Genomic DNA, 20,831 nt, shown 5'->3' with positions numbered 1-20,831 from the left:
GGGGACATAACACTTCCCAAAAGGTGCAATATGTAGTTGTTGTTATAGTATATAACACTATAACTAATAGTGTATACAGAGTTTCCAAGTTTCCTGCCCATGCTATATTTGTAGTCTCTTTTAAGCCATTAATGGTAGTTTTAACATGCTACACTTGCCTTTGACTAAATCATACTAAAACACCTGAAAGAAGGCATATAGAATACAAAAATACACAGAGATGCTGGAAAATGTGTCCTTTTCATGCATGTCATTAGGAGACATCTAGAAACCTTTTTGTTTTTGCTATCAAAAACTACATAGTGCACCTTTGTAACATGTACACATTTAATTTCATCTCGCTATCTTTGACTGTACTGACACACTGCTGTATGTATGTGTGTTAGTGTGTGCGTATGTGTGTGTGAGTCTATGTGAGTGGACATGGGTGTTTGTGTGGATTAAGGTATTGTTGGTTGTGTGTGCTTCTCTCTGTCTCTGTTCTTTGATTCCCAAAGATGTCAGTCTGAAGGCCTCACCATAAACCAATACTCACCACTCCACTGAAATACACTGTATCTGCCCACATAACAAAAGCAGCTCAGTCTTAACACTTCCACATACGTGTAGCCATTCATGCATATTCAACACAAATCCATAGTTATCAAAAGTCATATTCAGATATGTTGGAAGTTTTAAAAAGCATCAACACTGGAATAATTAGCTAAAATGACACGATTGTGCTGCCTCTTTAGAGCAGAAGGGCCCCGCGCTCGAAAGTCACATACACATACATCCACTTACACCTGCGCATGCATGCACAAACAAACACACACACACACACACACACACACACACACACACACACACACACACACACATACACACACACACAAATACAGCATTTCAGTTTGACTGATATGTCACACCTGCTTGGATTGACTTTCACCACAGCAAGATCAATACGGAAGATTCAAGTGTTGTTTGGACTAAGGCATGCAGATGTGCATGCACGCAACAACGCAACCACGCACGTCTCTAACAAATCAAGGCCATTTCTTCCTCCTCTCCCTCTGTGTGGCTCTGTGTCTTCATGCCACTCATCTCATTCGCATTCTCATTCCCATGTTACGGAATGAGATCTGCACATCTGTCACCATGGAGACCAGTCTTTGTGTCAATCAAACCTCCATTGCCACCGAGACAGCAGCAGAGGGCAGATAGAGGATGGCGCTGTTGGAGGTGGCTGTGCTGCCAGTGTGAGTGTGTGTGTGCATGTGTGTTCTTAGTGAGTAGCTGCTGGCTGTCCGCACACACAGGCTGGACCTGTGCTCGTCACCATGGGAACTAGGCTGAGCCACGCCTCTGCAGCTTTGAGCCCGCCCCTCCAGGAAGTAGGTGAGCATTTCTCCTTTGCCCTTCACTGTGACTTTGCCTCGGCACATAAACTCGTAGTGACCCTGCAGCAGCCGGAACACGTCCTCCGTCACCTGCGGGTCAAAGGTTTGTTTAAGGCATTACGTCACTTATTTCATTACGTCACTTATTTCAGATTCCACAAGTGTACAGGTGTGTGTGTGTGTGTGTGTGTGTGTGTGTGTGTGAGAGAAAAAGAGGGTCATCTGCTGTGTGCTATCACGCATGTCACAGAAGTGTTTTCATGTGTGGGCGTATGTTTGTGTAAGTTACCTGTACTTTGCCCGGAAGTCCTGTGGTGTCCATTCTGCTTGCCACATTAACCGTGTTTCCCCAGATGTCATATTGAGGACGCCTTGCCCCAATCACCCCGGCAACGACTGGCCCCACATTAATCCCTGAATGCATGGATATATTCATCAATGAATCATTCAGCCTACCCATCTAGTTGTCCAATCACCTAGTCTTCATACAGTCCTTGCCACAAACTCATCACTTCTTGAAACAAGCATATAAACATATAAGAGTACATTTGTGGGAGATATCTTTGTGGTATTCAGTGGTATCTTTGTGTCTCCTCAAAGTATGCCACATCCAGTGGTTCAAAGGAATAGAAAAAGAAAATGTTTCCTTTTTTCCCAGAATGTACTTTAATTGTTGTGAACTTCCTGTGTACATTAGACTGCGGTGGACTTCAACATGGAATCATAACAAGTGTTGACATAACAGTGACTTGGCAAAGATTCAGGGCATCTTGAAACACCCTTCTCAGTAAGCTATACAGGTCTTTGATCAACAGCTCTTTTAGGAAGAAAGATAAAAAAAAGACTGGATACTATTATATCATTATTATACAGTATATATTTATATTATATACTATTATTACTACTACTACTACTGTAAGTTAAGTCCCAAATGACATAATAATGCAATCCAAATTACTTTCAAATGAATATACAAAAACAAACAACATTGTGGTTATCTATTTTCAGAACAGGCTGAGCCCCTGCAAAAAATGTTACACATGTAAAGTAAAGTATATCACCAAAATACAACAGATTCTAAAATAGCTAGCTTTTATCAGTGCTAACTGTGTTGTTGTTGTTGGTGTTTTACATACAAATCACTGAGATGTCTGTCGCTAGTTAGCTTGCTAGTTTCTGCCATCTCCTCTTTGAATTTAGGATTTTGTTGCTTTACTCAGGGTGGTCACCCTTTAGGTCTTTTCAAAATAAAATGTACCTGCACCTACACCATTACTATTAACAAATCATCATCATAATAAAAAAAACAGTCACTACAGCTATTAGATTTGAATGAAACTGATGTCCTTAATCAGTGGTTGTCAGCGAGAGGGCTGGGACCCACAAGGGGGCCTCAGGGAGTTGCAAGGGGGGCCTTGAGATAATAGGAAATTAAACAATAAGCCTAATTTGAAATTGTGACATTTTTACAGTAAGCTTTCAAAATCTCGACTCAAACTCATTTTTTATTTAAAATGAGTTCAGAATGAGTCATGAAACATTTGGCATTCGTGTGTTGTGTTTTAAGTGAGTTCTGGCACCTATCAACACACATGGATGTATTGATAAATGAGGCCCATTACAGGCTTCAATTACACAACCTTAAAACCAAACGAATTATTCTACCAACATACATAAAACAAGGAAGTTAATGTCACACAACAATAGCCTTTTTACTATCTGTGGGTGTATGGGAAATGAGAAACGGGAAATGAAGCATTCCGCCTGGGATACTTGAGGATTACTGGAATGGCAAAAGTTGTTTTGGAATGTCTTTATGAGGTCAAATGGAATAAGCTTGACTAACTGCACTGGACTTTGGAGTGTGTCCAGATGGAGTTGCAAAAATGACAGGCAGACAGGTTATCACATCTCTTGTGGGTGGGTGGTGGTGTGTGTGTGTGTGTGTGGGGGGGGGGGGGTCGGAAGAAAATCTTTGGACACAGGGGGGCCATGGGGGCAAACACAAGCATGCACACATACACACAGAAACACACACGCACACAAGTATAAAGGCTTTACACATACTGACCTACTCGAAGAACAAACTCATTGTAGGACTGGTAGTTTATAGCCTCTAGCACGTCAAACATCTCCATGACGAAATCAGCCACCATGCACAGATGATCTGAGATGCTTTTCTTCACCTGCCAATCAAGTGTGCATCAGAGCACTTTACCACAGAGCAATTACTTCCAACATTCAATTACTGAATGAGCAACACCAATGAAACGCAGTGTGTGTGTGTGTGTGTGTGTGTGTGTGTGTTGGGAGAAGGAGGGTGGGGAGGGAAAGACTTCATCTGGTGATGAATGATGTGGACAAAGAAAAGACTATGAATACAGCGCTAAAATATGTGGTGATCTTACTTAGGCCGCAGGCATTTTAGTAGGTATTAAAAAAAATCACACAAACACATACGTATACCCGCGCATGCACACACACATGCGCGCACAGACACGCAAACACACGCAAACACACACACATACACGCACACACACACACACACGCACTCACACACACACCTGTGAGTCTGTGGTGGGTACAAGCCCCACTGCTGCCATGTATGTGCTGCCAATGGTCTTTATCTTCTCAATGTCCTTATAGCATTCTTTCTCCATCAGCTGAAGAGAAGAGAGTAAGAAAGAAAGAAACAGGCCTGAATAACAAGCGAAAGATACAATAAGGAATGTGAGTGAGGGTTTGTCAACACGCACAATACGAACAGAGGGGATTATAAATACAGATGTGCAGCAGTGCCAGAAGAACAACAGATATTTGGGGATAACAATACTAAGGGTATGATAGAGGGATGAGATCGACAGATGAAGGCGAGAAACAGAAGGATGGGCTGAAAGGGACGAGAGAAACAGAGGGACGAGATGACCTCATCGAAGTCAGCAATGATCTCATTGAGGAGGCGTAGGCACTCCACGCCCATGTTGTTGCCATCCAGCTCCATGTAGAAGTCATTGAAGTTGGGGATGGAGGCGAACAGCACCCCCACCTGAGCATAGGACTGGTAGTACAGGTCCTGTAATCACACACAAAACAGACACACACACACACACACACACACACACACACACACACACACACACACACACACACACACACACACCTGTGAGCCCACTGCTGCCAATAGCTTTGTCTTTTCTATGTCTCTATAAGCAGAACCACAGTCAAGTCTATCTATGCCTTAATCCAAAGTATCACAGGCCTATTTGGCAGTCCTGTGTTGCATTGCGAGGGACTCGTGACGTTATTCTTCTCAGTGCTTTTAGAGCTCCCAGGTATTTCTTCTGATACGTCTCTTATATGTGGTATGACAGACTGAGAAAGGACTAGATTCACTTTGAGTATGTATATGTGCACGTGTGAGTGTGTGTGTATATGTGTGAGTGTCTGTGTGTGTGTGTGTGTGTGTGTGTGTGTGTGTGTGTGTGTGTGTGTGTGTGTGTATGTGTGCGCATGTGTGTGTGTGTGTGTGTGAGAGTGCGTGTGCACGTGTGAGTGTGTGTGTGAGTGTGTGTGTGTGTGTGTGTGTGTGTGTGTGTGAGTATGTGTGTGTGTGTGTGTGTGTGTGTGTGTGTGTGTGTGTGTGTGTGTGTGTGTGTGTATATGTGTGCGCATGTCGTTCCCTTGCCACAGACAGGGAGACTGAGAATGCTGATGGGAATGTTTCCTTTTCTCAAATATGTATTGTGTGCGTATTGATGTCACAAAACAGGCTATTCATTTTATGTGAAGTCGTAGCCAAATAGGAACATTGTGAATATTCTTCACTGCTACTGTATAAGTGTGTGTGTGTGTGTGTGTGTGTGTGTGTGTGTGTGTGTGTGTGCATGTGTGTGTGTATGTGTGTGTGTTTCAGGCCGGACAGACATGCCTTCCCCTTCCCACTATTTACTAAACAATCCCACACTTGGCTGAGGATGTACATTTCCTGGTGTGCTGTTTCCAGGATGTTTGATGACATCATTTCCTTGGGAAAAAAACACGAACAGGAAAACCTGTGGCACTACACAGTGTCCAGCGTTCAGAGCATTAGCACTGGAGCGCTTGTGCAAGCGTCAGCAGCATCTGTTGCCGTCACAGGATGTACGCCAGCAAGTAGCAGTGGGATCAATAGTGTTCATTAGCAACAGTGTTAGCGGTAAACTGGAGTTACAGATGCTATATATCCACCAGTGTTAGTGGTGAACACTAGAGTGAGTTACACATGATATATATCCAACAGTGTTAGTGGTGAACACTGGAGTGAGTTACACATGATATATATCCACCAGTGTTCGTGGTGAACACTGGAGTTACACATGATATATATCCAACAGTGTTAGTGGTGAACACTGGAGTTACACGTGATATATATCCAACAGCGTTAGTGGTGAACACTGGAGTTACAGATGCTATACATCCACCAGTAGCAGCTGTAATGTGGTGCTTGTTATTGTTAGATGGACATCCAGGTAGTGCATTTGTTTTTTTTTCTTTGTTGTACAGATCAGCAGTGTATCACACTGTGTCACTGTCACTGCCACAGAGAGAGGGGGATGATGATGCTGTATAAAGCTGACACTTGGAGTGGGTGTAGCAGGTGGTTGCCGTGGTGACTGACCATGTTCCGAGGGTTGGAAAGCAGGAAGTGCTGTGCAACGTGAGCAGGTAAGAGGTTGAACAGGATCCTTTTGTTGTCCAGTTTCACCTTCTCCATGTCATCCCTCTCTTCCTCTGCCTGGAATGCACAACAGACAGACACACACACAAGGAGTGTGTTCACATACAATTACATAGGCTACACACACACACACACACACAACACTCACTCAAGAACTCAGGTCAGTGGATGCACACACAATGTATCCTCCAAAATAAGGTCCATTATCAATCGCTGTGATGCTGTTCGATTCTTAGGTTCACTCAAATGCAGCTTTCTTTGCCCACCAGCAGAGGGCAATAAAGAAGAGGAATATGCTGGTGAGTGGACGTTACATCGGTACATACTTACTAACTCAAATCATCACAGACCCATACTACACACACAATTACACACATACTCTCTCTCTCTCTCTGTCACTCACATTATAGAGAGGACCGAGACTCACTTTTACACACACACACAAACACACACACACACACACCTGTGTAGCCCAGAGAAAGTCCAGTCTTAGTTTCAGGTCCAGTTGCCGGCAGTGAAGGGCCAGGGCTCCAAAGAACAGCAGCATGGCCAACAGAGAGTCAAAGCCACGGCCCTGCAACAAACCACTACATGGAAATTCACACACACACACACACACACACACACACACACACACACACACACACACACACACACACACACGCACACACAAATAGACAGTTATGCAAACACACACACATGCATAAATGTAATGGATATTGAACTGAAACACATTTCTCAGTCATCACCACCGTTCTGTAACCAAGGACACCATTAAGCAGAAACACCCAACCCAACGGAATTGAGTGTTCACTCCAAGTCATCAGTCCATCCTAAACCAAGTAATAGAGCCATTGTTTGCCTGAACAGCCTCTGGGACCACTCACCCAATGGCAAAGCGGTAGCTGCTGGTTTCCATGATGACCAGGTAGAGACTGCCAAGGAGCAAGAGCAGGAGCATCTTGGGAAGCGATGACACGCGCAGGAAGAGTGTGATGCTGAGCGGAGCGCAAACACACGACAGCAGAGCGTACTGAGCACGCTCACACACAGTGCACATGTGTGTAGCGTTGCCCACGACAACCATCACCATAGAGGCACTGGAGTTGTCTTCCCATGACCACGGCAGACTGGTGGCCTGTGGAAACCCATGACTGGTGATACACATGCACACACACACACACACACACACACACGAACACGCACACGCACACGCACACGCACACGCACACGCACACACGCACACAAACACACACACAGGGAACAGAAGAGATACACACACACACCCACAAACAAACACACATTTACACATAGCACAAAACAGACTCACAACGACACATGGGACATACGCACACACCCACAGACAAACACGTACACGCACGCACACACACACACACACACTCAAACATGCATCCATCACTGCAAATAAATACACAGAAACACATACATAAACACACAAATACACAAAATGTACAAACACAGACCCGGACAAAACACAGACAAAACATACATACATGTGCATGTATGGCCTCCACACACCAGCTAACTCACCACACAGCTCTGGGTCATGGAGTAGGTGAGCAGCACCAGAAACACACACAGAACTGTGCGAATGCGCAGAGTAAGACAACCTGGGGCACACTAAAAAGACAGCAAAAGAAAGTGATACCATAGACAGACAGAAAGAGAGAGAAAGAAAGAAAGAAAGAAAGAGAGAAAGAAAGACAGAGAGAAAGAAAGAAAGAAAGAAAGAAAAAGTGAGTTTAGTGAGAGTTGAAGATTGAGAGAGGGAGAAGACATGGGTATGATTATGGGAGAAGTACAGGGACATCATTCCTGAAATTGATGTCTTCTGTTAAACGTCTGTATTTACATTAAATCACACATACTGTAATACAGAGCGAATGAGTGAGAGAGTCACATGGAGTTATGTGTGAAGCTAAAAGAAATGTTGTGGCTTAATGAGAGAGAGAAAAAAGACGGAAAGAAACACAACGGTGAGCGACAGAAAGAGACAGAAAAGAGAGAGAAAGAGAGATAGAGAGAAAATAAGATGAGAGAGAGCCAGAGAGAGGAGCTAGAGAGTGAGAGTAATTGTGTGTGTGTGTGTGTGTGTGTGTGTGTGTGTGTGTGTGTGTGGAGCGGCTCATTAGTGTACGTACACTAGTGTGGGTGTGTTACCTGTATGTTTGTGATGTGGAGGTACATGACGCAGGACGAGTGGAAACAGATGCTTAGAACCAGCAGCACCACCACAAGCAGCAGCCTCCTGCACAGAGAGGGAGCAACCACAGATAGTTCAACAGAATCCCACACATCAGGACTGTGTGTGTGTGTGTGTGTGTGTGTGTGTGTGTGTGTGTGTGTGTGTGTGTGTGCACATACCCTGGGATAATGAGAAGGTAGATGAGGCCAAACAGAGCGGAGAGGATCAGAGAGAGGACCACAGCACTGATGAAATGATCATCGCACACTTTCTGGTACTGAGAGCGAGCGGGGAAAAAAGAGATGAGGGGAGGTGGGTAGAAGTGGGGGAGGAAAAGAGGAAAAGAGAGAGAGAGAGAGAACATATCAGAAGCTTACTGCAGGCACAAGACAACAAAACTCAAAGCTCAGTTTGATCTCCCACTACGAGCAGCAGCTGTGTGTTGTGGGGGCCATACCATCACACATACACCACACACTCATTTATTTTACCGGGTCAGTTTATCGCCAAATGGGGCTGATCAAAGACTTGTCTCAAAGCACACACACACACACACACACACACACACAGACACACATACACACACACGGGCACACATAAAAAATAGTAATGAGATGACTGGTCAATGTCTTCCTCATCAGCAGGGTCTGTGTTTAATGGTGCACCTATAATGTGACTTCCAAGAGTTAGCACAATTAGGGTGTTCTCTGGCACACTGCAGAGCCGCTAATGATGTTAACAGCTGGTAGGCAGAAATCCACTTTCCCTAAAATGGCACAAACTGTGTTCCATGATAAGGAGTGCAAGGCAGTGGTCTACACGAAGGCAAGTTTCACAGCTTTATATTTAACTGGTAAATCCACAGCATAAGTCAGTGCAACTCTAACTCTAAGAAGGTTTAATTTAACAATTTACATACCATTTCATCCCATTTTACAGGATGTTAGATTTACTCATGATAGTGTAGCACTGATCTTCAATGAACTCTCCAGTGTAACTCAGTCACTTATTTCACTTTGAATTGGCTCTGCAATAGGTTCATAATTGTTGACCCCTTTTTAGTTCTGACAACTATTCAGTAGTGTGATTTTGACACTGTAGGAATGATCCTACCAAATCCCTGCCATTTGTGATGACACCTGATACACAAACACAGAAGTGCTGTGATTACTCTCTCAGACACTTCACACTCTATGTGTAGCTATCTGAACAGGTTTATGATGCATCGTGTGGTGCCATGGCACACTGTGTGGCAAATTCCTGTGAGGGTTTCTGTAATACTTGAACCGAAGGGGTATAAAGGATACACACAGTCACCGGAATACAGCTATGACCATATTCATGATAACTAGATTATGACCAAATGTGCCAGAAAAGCTGGGTTCTGGATGCATTTGAACGCATTTAAACACACTCACTCCTTTCTCTCTCTTCTTGTCTTTATAGGAGAGTGTGACATAGTGCAGGTGTGCGTGTGTGTCTGTCTCGCGGGCCTCGATCAGCCGGCTGATGTATCGGTTCACGCGTGTTTCTGGAGAGTTCTGCACCACGCCCATTGAAAACGACGTCCGGCTGCGCACTTTCTCAGTACGCAAGGCTCGTCTCTGAAACACACAGACGCATACTTTAGCGGTGATGGCGCAGTGTGAGGAAACATATCTGATTTCTAATCTCAGTAAAACGAACAGACAATATATATCCCCAGAAAAAAACTTGCACAAATATTAACTATTTTCTTTTTCAGTCAATTGACTGTTTATGAAAATGATTCCCCCTTGCTAATGACAGAAGCCATTTTTTTTGTTTAATCCTTTGCACATAAATATATATTCACAGACACATTTGCAAATCCTTTCACATGCACTCATAGAAATATGTAATCACACACACACCTTATCGTCGTCATCACAGGTGAGAACGTTGGAGAAGGGGATCTCGGCCTTGAACATCTTTCTGCAGTGCATGAGTTGCACCAGCAGACAGCAGACAGTCTTGAAACGCATGCGCTTGGCCGGCTTAATGTCCGACAGGATTAGCCCCGGGAAAATCTGAGAGAAAATGGCAGGATAAGTAGAAGAGAGACAGAGAGGAGGAGAGAGGGAAAGAAGGACAGATAAAGAAAGGAAAGGAGGGAGGGACAGGGAGTAGGAGATGGAGAGATGAAGGAAGGGAGAGGATCAGACAAATAGAAAAGGGGAGAGGGGTAGAGAGGGCAAATAAGGTAGAGTGAAACACATATTTCAAAGCCCTTAAAAAAAAGGTTGTGTGTGTGTGTAAAAGATCCCCATCAAACAAATTGGCAAGGGGCAACCCACAAATGGGTAACTGAGTTTACAGCCTCAGGCAAGTCCCACAGCTGCACAGGCAACCTAGCTTAATCACACGGCTAATGCACCTGAAGAAAGACATCTCACATATTCAACTGAAACATCAAATACAGACAGCAAACTTTGAACATTGATTTGCACGTTGAATTTGAGAGTCAGAGAAACAGAGATAGGGAGAGAGGTGGAGGGAGAGATAAAGATAGACAGAGGGAATGTAGAAACAGGGGGAGGCAGAACGAAAGGTAATGGAAATTTTCTGCAGGCCTGTATCTTGTTCTGTGCATGAAGCCTTTGAAGCCCTTGCACAAACAGGAAAAATAAAAAAACAAACACGCTCACTGTGGGTTTTAGTGAAAATGTGTGGAAATATTTTGAAGGTGAGATTAGAACATGAAAGAAAGGGAGAATTGAGACTAAGAGAGGGAGAGAAGGGGAGAGAAGGAGAGAGAGGAAAGACGGTAAAGAGGGAAAGAAAAATCTGTACAGGCTCTGGGAAAGAACTATTACAGTTTTTCTCGATTGTTTTCACACATTTAGCGAATCATGGGTCAACTTAATCTAATGCTCACATCTACTTTGCACAGCAAGAGTCTTCTCTGGCGAATGGGTTAACTATTTCTCATTGCTTTCACACAAATTTCTTTGAGTTTTAACACACTTTTCAAAACAGTTAACACACTTCTCAGAGACAGACACAAAACCTAATTGAATACCCATGTCAACACATTGCAGACACTTAGTAGCAGCCTACTGAACCTGCTCTCTATATTCTAAATATTGTCAGCACCTGTGTGAACTCTCTGTGCAAAACTAATCAAGTAGATCTCAACCTCTAAAAGAGGTCAATAGATTGAAGTTGATACCAAGCATGTTTCGAGGAGCTACCAACAACCAACAACCTCAGCAAGGACTAGGACAGGACAAGGAAGAGGTTGTGGTAGAGGTAGAGGGGCCCCTGTCAGGGACTTGGCATTCGTGTAAGATGCTCTAATGAAATTAGGGCAAGTGTAACGGATCACATAGTCAATCATGACCTCTCCATGAGAGAGGCTGGCCAAAGGGTTCAGCCAAACCTGATCCATCATACTGTTGCATCAATTGTTTGTACGTTCGGCAATGACAATGACACTTTGCTGGCCTTTACAGTCAATGTACCGTACTGTATTTGCACTCTTGGCAACAACCATTTCTATACTTTTGTAAAGTGTGTTGCCACGATACAATGTATACTGTAGTTTCACTAAAGTAATTTACAACGAATTCTGATTACTTTATATTTACAGTATTTATAGCCTATTACACTATTTTTACAGAATCAACACACTGGCCCACACTGGTGGCAGGGGGAGAATGTTCACTGCAGAACAGATTTGACCTTTTTACTGTATATTGAAACCTGTAATTTTGACTTCTTACAGAATATACATGTAATGTGGAAAAATGACTGCAAAAAATATTTTTGTGTCAGCATGTTTGCCATTTTGTACACAGTAGAGCACATGTAAATCAATGGTGTTGACAGGTCCTTGTTTAGAATATATTGTATAGTGTTTAGCAATACAAAAAAAAAAAGAACTACAATATTTTACTGTATACACATTTTCAGATTTCAAATACTTTCTGACAGTATATTCCCTAAGTAAGAGTGTTCAGTGCAAAACCCAAATTGTAGTATGTTGGCAGTGGTAAAATAGTCAATACTGTGAGGGTGTTGCACACAAGTTGAAGTGAGGGTTACAGAGGTTCATATTGGTAGCTGTAGTTTGAATTTTGTTATCCATTGTTAAATAAATGAGAAAACATACATTTTCAATTGAGCACAAATTGTAGGTTTTGATGGAAATGTTTGGTTTTGATGGGTGTGTGATAAGTTTTGAGAAAGTGGTGTCATTCTGAAAACATCATATAGTGTTTTGGTCATTTCAGCTTCTGTTAAGGGCTGTGTGTGAGCTGTTTTGCAAAAGTAAACAGTGAATGGAAAAATGTGCCAAAGCAATCGAGAAAAACTGTATTGTCACAAGGAGCTTTGTGTGCAATGGAGGAAATGCTGTGTGTGTGTGTGTGTGTGTGTGTGTGTGTGTGTGTGTGTGTGTGTGTGTGTGTGTGTGTGTGTGTGTGTGTGTGTGTGTGCGTGTGTGTGTGTGTGCGCGCACATGTGTGTGTGTATGCATGAGTGTGTGTGCTGCCTACCTTGCGGCGGTGCGAGGGCACGATGAAGAAGGTCTCTATGGCGTGCTTGCTGAGGTAGGCATGTCTCTCGTGACCAAGCCCCGGCTCCACCTCGTAATCCCCATTCAAACACTCCAGTGTGGCCTGGGTGATGTGCACCTTACTGCAAAGCACAGCCGTGAGGGAGGGAGTGGGTGAGTGAATGAGTGAATGTGTGAGTGAGATAGTGTGTGTGAGAATGTGAGTGAGTGAGTGAGTGTGTGTGAGAATGTGAGTGAGTGAGTGAGTGAGTGTGTGGATGAATGAGCGAGTGAGATAGTGAGTGAGTGAGTGTGTGTGAGAATGTGAGTGAGTGAGTGAGTGTGTGGATGAATGGGTGAGTGAGATAGTGAGTGAGTGTGTGTAAGAATGTGAGTGAGTGGGTGAGTGTGTGTGAGAATGTGAGTGAGTGAGTGAGTGAGTGTGTGGATGAATGGGTGAGCAGGGTAGTGAGTGTGTGTGAAAGGGTGAGGGAGTTAGTGTGTGAGTGAGTAAGTGAGTGATTAATGAGTGAGAGAAAAAGTAAATGAGAAATTAGTCAATGACAGACAAAGCCAAAAAAAGTGAGTGATCTGTTAGGTGGTTGAGTGAGTAAAGTAAGTATGTGAATAGTTGTAGCGGTATAGGGTGAGCAGATGAGCTGGATATGATCAGACACTGGTTCGAGTGAGTGAGTGAGTGAGTGAGTGAGCAGGAAATAGCTCCAGCTGGACTGAGCAGAGGCAGAGTAGTGGCTGAGTAGTGAGAGCCAAGTACAGCCATATCTGTGTGCATTATGGGTAGCATGCAAGCATGAATCAGCGGGGAGTGACTTAAATGGGAGAGTGGAGCCAGGTCAGCGATTAAGGATGCCTTGGGGCAACAGTGCAATATAAATATTGAAATGGGGCTATAAAAACTCCTCATTATGAATCATGTTCGTAATTTGCAGCAGTTCATGTGTTTGTTTATATTCAGATGAATGTGTACTATGAAGGATATTATAGTTGATATTTAACGGCATTATTTGGCATGAGTTCACCGCATGCTCTGCAAGGTTTTTATGTGAGATTACAAAAAAATGCCCTGCATTAAAGGACATTAAAAATGTTTCTGAAAATCAAATGTGGGGAGGCCAAGACACCCACTCGACACATAAGTTAAGTTAATTTCTGAAACTGGTTGGAAGTAATCATGACCTAGTGACTAAGTATACGATAGGTACTGGCTGAGACAGGTGTAGTGTGTGGTCGGAGTAGTGTGCGTGTAAGGGTAGAGTAGGGAGGTGGTAACAGTACTCACCCAGGCAGCCCTCCTGCCTCCATCACGTTGGCCAGAGTGACATCATTGGACCAGACATCATACTGCCACTTCTTCAATCCCAGAACCCCACACAGCACTCTGCCCGTGTGCAAGCCCACACGCATGTTCAGGTCCACCTCTGTTGCCTCGGCAACCGACCTGTGCTCATAGACACGGGCACACATCCGCACACAAACATCCATACACACACACACACACACACACACACACACACACACACACACACCCATACACACATAGAGATCGCATTAGAAGCATTTATAGTAACACACACCGACCACAAACATGCAAAGTAACACAACCAATGTAATCTGCTCAAAGACACACATAGGCATACACACACACACACACACACACTTACGTGATGGTGTCAATCATGTCCAGGCCCATCTCCACACAGCAGTGGGCATGGTCAGCTTTTGGCTGGGTCAGGCCGCTGACACAGTAGTAGCAATCCCCCAGAATCTTAATCCTCCTGCAGTGGTTCTCCTGTCACGCACACACACACACACACACACACACACACACACAGACACAGACACACACAGACACACAGACACAGACACACACACACACACACACACACACACACACAGTCATAAATCAGTCTTGATGGCCTCAGACATTCCCAAACTCACCTGACCTCTGCTCAAGCTGTCACGAGTTGGGACCTCCGTGTCACAAGTTGGGACCTCCGGGCCTCTAGAGGCCGCCAACTAGAGAGGCTTGTAGTGTGGTTATGTGTGTACATGTGCTTCCTGTGTTTGTTATGCTTGTACATGTGCTTTTGTTGACTTCCTGTGTCTGTTTTCCTTGCATTGTTTCCACCTGTCTGTTTGTTAGTTAATTGGTCACATGACCAATTAAGTGTTGTATTTATACCTGGTTGTTTTCTGTTCTTTTCGGTGACTTACTCGTTTGTGTTCTGGTCAGTACTGGTTTCTATGTTTCATGTCTCAAGGCTCTCAAGTCTCAAGTCTCTCAAGGCTCTCAGGTCTATCAAGTTTGCTAGTTCCAGTTTCATAGTCTAGTCACAGTCTTTGTAAATCTCTAGTTTTTCCTAGTCTCGTATTTGTTAAGATCCACTTCTCTGCTCTGGCTCTGGTTTCTTTTGTGGTGTGGATGATTGTAATGGGTTCTCTTTTTAGTTCCCCCACACACTGTCATAGAAGAACCAACACAATAGCAGCATTCTATCCAGACATAATGCACAACAAGTACTGCTACTTAGAAGAGAAGATTATGCCACTGATATAGCAGCAACCATATTAGTCTCTTATCGTTGACAGGGATCGCATGGCTGCATGTTAAACTGCCACAGACACATAACACACACACACACACACACACACGGAGCACTCACAGTTGCAAGCTCATCAAATTTGCCAAAGAGTTCGTTGAGGAGTTTAACCAGTTCCTGAGCTGTGCACTGAGAGGCCAGTCCTGTAAAGCCCACAATATCAGCAAACAGGATACTACAGAGAGAAAGATACAGAGTGAGATCGAGGGAGAGAGAGAGAAAGCGAGACCGAAAGAATGATGGAGACAGAGACAGAGACAGACATGGAAGAGGGATAGACAGACGTACAGAAAAATACAGATAGAGATTGTCAAAACTCTTGTTTTTAGAACATTAAATTAGTTCACATACTCTCTTGCTCCTTCATCTTTACCTAACGTTGTCATGGCGTTGGATGTAGATTTTGTGGAAGATTCTATCAGGTGGAGCCAGGAAGTCCTCCTTCATCTCCATGGCGACGTTTCTTGGCAACAAACTCATGAGGAGGCGTTCCTGTGGGAGGGGCATGATTTAAATTAGCATATATTCTTGCATATTTTAAAATGCGAATGTTTATAAATGTGTGGGTGAGTGTGAGTGTGTCTGTGTTTTTATGCAGGGGTTGTATGTGTGTGTAAGTATGTGTACTGTATATGTTAGAGGGTGTGTGTGTGTGTCATGTCCATATGATGTTTTTTATATGATACACATAATAAGCATTCAGCAAAATAAGCATTCAACCCCATGGCTGAGTATTTCCACCTTGGAACTGCAGTGTATCAACGAAAACATGGAATTAGACAGCCTGGGTTTCATATGTCACAAACCTAAGAAAACAATCTTGTCAACTTTCCTGTCAGAAGGAGGGGTAACGTCAGTATACGTATACATATAGTACGATATCACTTATGGTAATTTCTATGGTGTTCCAAACGTTTCTTCCTAATGGCACATCTAGATGAATCACATAAAATACATTAGCATTCCGACACATCGACTTGTAGGCAACCCTGTAGAATTCTGTCTTCTTCTTGTTCGTCTTCAGAGTCGGTTTCCAGTTTGAACATATATGCCGGAATGACGCCTATGTTACCACTTGCCATTGTGTAGTGTACAGTAGCTAGTAAAACAGAACAAGCAGAGGTTTGTGTCTGAGTCGGAGATGCAGGCCAGCGGCTCAGGGGTGGGTGGAGATAGAGGCGGGGCTCGTTTGTTTATTCATGCATCAATAAATACTAAATGAGGCAAAGGCTCATGCTCAGGCTTTAGAGCATCCAAGCCATTTTAAGGCCATTTTTTTTTTTTACAGAAAAACTTCTGTTTTGAGGAACAGAGATTTTCTTTTAGGGGTTGAATCAATGCCAGGAGAGGGTCTTTCCAACATGGCTACATCAGGCCATTTCCATGATATGCCACTGCTATTAGAGTTTAATGGAGTTGCGTAATTAGTGTTCAAACAGACACACACACACACACACAGTGGTCAAACTCACAACACACAGACACAACAGGTGTCTTGGCAACATGGAGAACTTTTTAAAGACAAAGTGTGAATATTGGCAGTTTGCTGCGTTGGAGTTAGTTGGCACAGCAAAGGTGAATGTTGCCATGGAGATGCACACGTTTGGCTTCTCCTGTTAAAACCGTGGAACTCACGTCTGCTGCTCAAAGACACATGACACATGACACAATACACACAGCCACATACACAAAAGCGTGCACAAAAAACACACAAACACATGCAATCACATGCACACACAAACACTCACATACACAAACACAGACAGGTGCCAATAGAGGGGCAAAGAAATTCCTGCACCCACCCAAACACCCAAGTTTCATTTATTAATGTTCTGTGGCACAATCACATGCAAATAAACCTGTATATTTTGTGCCCTGCATCCAAATCACATCTTCCCCATATCAGATCTCACATCATCCTCTTCTGCTTGCCTTTTGTGGTACATTCCTATTTCTACCTTCCATCTGTGTGTGTGTGTGTGTGTGTGTGAGAGAGAGAGAGTGAGAGAGAGAGAGTGTGTGTGTGTGTGTGTGTGTGTGTGTGTGTGTGTGTGTGTGTGTGTGTGTGTGTGTGTGTGTGTGTGTGTGTGTGTGTGTGTGTGTGTGTGTGTGTGTGTGTGTGTGTGTGGAGGTAGGGGGTTAGATAGTTGTAGGTGGTGTTGCCATCTATTCAGAGAACTGAACATGTGGGTGGGATGAATCATTTGCAAACAATTAGGACAAATTTAATGAAACTAGTTTTTACTCTGAAACAATGTCGCTAAGAAACAACAAGTATCTCTTTCTTCTACACCCTCTGACTTCTCAGCCTGTATGTGTGTGTATCTATGTGTGTCTATCTATGAGTGTGTGTGTGTTTGTGTGTGTGCTTGTGTGTGTGTGTGTGTGTGTGTGTGTGTGTGTGTGTGTGTGTGTGTGTGTGTGTGTGTGTGTGTGTGTGGTGTGTGTGTGTTTGTATTTCACCTGTTTTTCATTCTCATCTTCCAGTGTCAGTCTCTGCTGGATGCAGTCTCTGGCTTGCAGGAAGACCTTTCTCTGAGCGTGCTCTGTCCGCACACGCACGAACACACAACTCAGGTTCACCACAGCCGACAAAAGCACATTCACCAAAACCTGGAATACACACACACACACACTCACAAAATAAGCTAAGGGTAAAAAAAGGGCATACATAACCATTGACAGTGCTCTAGAATACATTTCTACATTCTAACTTCAATGAAAAATGAAAATATTTACTATAAAATTGTAATCAAATACATCTTTCATCTAAAAAGATAATACAATTCAAAAGGGTATAGTTAAGTCTATTTTTCATAGAATAACGTGAGAAATGGATGTCAGTCATAAACAACCATGATCATCAACTGTCACAGAGAACACTACAACGCTCCAAAGCTTACCCTGGGCCAATGCATAAGATTGTTTTGACCTCTTAATGTTACCAAATACATATGTGTTGTATTTCATTTTTCATAGCTCTTCTCTGGACAATGCATTTGATTTGTTGGTGTGAAAACTGCAAGTTAACTTAAAACTCTATCATTGATTTAGCTGTAGTAAACTTCTACTAAAACGATAAAATCTGATACTTTTGGACATTGAAACTGTGTATTGAAATTTCACTGTCTCTGTTACAAGATTGAACCAGTGCTGATGAGGGAGAGCTTATGAGACTAAATGTGTGCTTGTGTGTGTGTGTGCATGCGTGTGTGTGCCAGTGACAGAGAGTGTATGTGTGTTGGGGGAGGGGGGGGTTATTGTCCCTGAGTCAATAAGAAATTGACTTCAGCCATTTAATTATCTCCTGCTCTGAACATAAACTATTATTGATTGGGGCCTGTGGTGAGTCCCCTTCAGGGATCTCCAACAAGAACAAAGTGGTTTTGATTATGGTGCTGTTGCGTGACAATGGTTCTTTGTGTGTGTGCATGTTTGTGTGTGTGTGTGTGTGTGTGTGTGTGTGTGTGTGTGTGTGTGTGTGTGTGTGTGTGTGTGTGTGTGTGTGTGTGTGTGTGTTGGTTGGTTAGTGAAACATCAACTTGACGCTGCAATGTGTTGGTAAACATTAGATTACTGGTGTTCTCAGCGAGGGCCATCAACTGTTCCACACACTTTTGCCATAGAATAAAATGAACCTTAAGGACAAAGAGGTACATACTGTATGTATAATATTTGTCATATAAAGGGATCTAGAAACAGTTACATTAGAAGAGATAGGATGGAGAGACATAGAGAGAGAGAGAGAGAGAGAGAGAGCGAGAGAGAGAGTTACCGGTCTCCAAAGTAGTCTCTGTCCTGGTACCGAGGATACAGTCACGGTGAGGTGGGCCAGTGCCAAAGCTATCCCGAACAGGAGCGCGAACAACACGCGCACGGGAAGCAACGAATAAGCTATGAAAGTCACCAACATAAGCTGCCAGATACCCTGATCTGGTGCCGGGGTAGCTAAGCCCTCCTGCCCTCCTTGAGATGGAACCAGCTCGAGCGTGAGAGGCAGTGGGCAGCAGAGGAGCGCAAACGTAAAGCTGAAGAGCAGCGCGAGCCTGGCAATCTGCTGAAGCTGAGTTGCTTGCAGCTCGCGCACGTTCGCCACGATGAAGAGCGAGGCGAACACAACACAGTGGACCGCGTGCGAGCCCTTGGATACCGTGAGGCTCGCCCCCCCAGACAGAAGCTCTGCCAGTGCAAGCGCGGACGCGGCCAGAATGAGCACAAGCAGCGCTTTGAGCGTGGCCGTTTGCTCAAGTCTCAGGTTGTACTGCTGGAAAAGCGCCTCAAGCTCGGCACATGCAAAAAGACTCTTTCTCCGCCGGCCCCTGACTCTTTGGAACAGAAGTCCTTCCATGGCGATGCCATTCACGCAGGTCACTGTTTACTTCAGATTAACCCCAGATGTCTGTAAACAGGAGATAACAGTCCGTAAAGTAGAGCTGGAAACAGTCTGCGTCCGACTGAACATGCTCTCATTCACAGGCTTGTTTATAGTGTGTTGTCTGTGCATAGATAGAGCCTATTATAAAAAAAAAGTCTCCTGAACGAGTCCCCCCGCCTTCGCTCTTTCTCTCCTCTCACGTTCTCCGAGGAGGGGATGGCAGCTTGTGCAGGAGCGTGGGCAATTTAAGACCGGAGGCGGAGAGCAGGGGATCCCACAGCAACATTCCCGCCTCGCTCTCATTCTGTGCGTGTCTGCGTGGACCCTAAGTCAGCAAAACACTGAACACGGAACCGTCAGAAAAATGCTACTGTCATATCTGCAGTTTAGTCTAACCGGGTATGTTGTGAGGATGCTGCGCGTGTCTGTCCCGTCAAGACACGCTGATGTGACTGATTTCATTGGTGCAGAGAAGGCGATAGTCTGTGATATGAGTAAGACAGACATAACCTGGGAGATTTTCCCCCTCCTCTGACGGAATATGGCAAGCGCTAAAAATAGAAGCTGTTACCAATGACAGGCTACGCGTGGGTGGCCTCTTAATTAAGCGCTTCAATTTCCATCCCGACCTTTTTTGACAACGTTTGAACCGTTAGCGAGCTCATGTGTGGTTCAGGTGTTAGGGATTACCGACCTGCATCCGTCTATTATTCTTGCTCATCTGTCATCAAATTGATTTATTACTGTGCGCCTAAGTGGATTTTGACATCAGTTCAATAAGGGTTGAAGCTTGCTCAGATCCTCGTACACAGAAAAATAACTCTCTCTCTCGCTCTCTCTTTCTCATTACATGTGTGTGTCTGTGCGTGTGTGTATACGTGCATATGTTTACATGTATGTTTTCCCCATAGCTCAACGGTGTTAGTATTTTAATTTTGTTACTTTAGTGCATTGACACTAGTTCATTCAAGATTTCAGATTCATTTATTAAAGTTTGACATGGCGAGTTGAGTAGAG

The 20,831-nt window shown here is 43.9% G+C and overlaps 1 protein-coding gene across 1 annotated transcript in view; it reads right to left on the bottom strand.

Annotated features, from left to right (window-relative positions):
- The window catches only part of adcy1a (adenylate cyclase 1a), a 21,751-nt gene extending 1,475 nt beyond the window's left edge, over positions 1-20,276 (bottom strand). The window contains exons 1-20 of the mRNA XM_012839414.2: positions 19,215-20,276; positions 17,903-18,052; positions 15,813-15,931; positions 15,503-15,614; positions 14,501-14,628; positions 14,119-14,277; positions 12,820-12,961; positions 10,195-10,350; positions 9,721-9,906; positions 8,482-8,579; positions 8,278-8,365; positions 7,648-7,737; positions 6,984-7,234; positions 6,560-6,683; positions 6,037-6,153; positions 4,306-4,452; positions 3,944-4,042; positions 3,451-3,565; positions 1,669-1,793; positions 1-1,469 (exon numbers count right to left, since the gene is read on the bottom strand). The exon at positions 1-1,469 is cut by the window's left edge and continues 1,475 nt beyond it. Coding sequence (XP_012694868.2) covers positions 1,161-1,469; positions 1,669-1,793; positions 3,451-3,565; positions 3,944-4,042; positions 4,306-4,452; positions 6,037-6,153; positions 6,560-6,683; positions 6,984-7,234; positions 7,648-7,737; positions 8,278-8,365; positions 8,482-8,579; positions 9,721-9,906; positions 10,195-10,350; positions 12,820-12,961; positions 14,119-14,277; positions 14,501-14,628; positions 15,503-15,614; positions 15,813-15,931; positions 17,903-18,052; positions 19,215-19,787 — 3,288 coding nt within the window. The 5' untranslated portion in view covers positions 19,788-20,276 and the 3' untranslated portion in view covers positions 1-1,160. The remainder of the gene's footprint in view (positions 1,470-1,668; positions 1,794-3,450; positions 3,566-3,943; positions 4,043-4,305; positions 4,453-6,036; positions 6,154-6,559; positions 6,684-6,983; positions 7,235-7,647; positions 7,738-8,277; positions 8,366-8,481; positions 8,580-9,720; positions 9,907-10,194; positions 10,351-12,819; positions 12,962-14,118; positions 14,278-14,500; positions 14,629-15,502; positions 15,615-15,812; positions 15,932-17,902; positions 18,053-19,214) is intronic.
- Between the last annotated feature and the right edge of the window lie 555 nt (positions 20,277-20,831).

The sequence above is a fragment of the Clupea harengus genome, chromosome 10 (assembly GCF_900700415.2).
Source record: "Clupea harengus chromosome 10, Ch_v2.0.2, whole genome shotgun sequence".
NCBI classification, from domain to species: domain Eukaryota; kingdom Metazoa; phylum Chordata; class Actinopteri; order Clupeiformes; family Clupeidae; genus Clupea; species Clupea harengus.
Note: the sequence above shows the minus strand (reverse complement) of the source record. Positions and strands in the feature narration are given on the sequence as shown.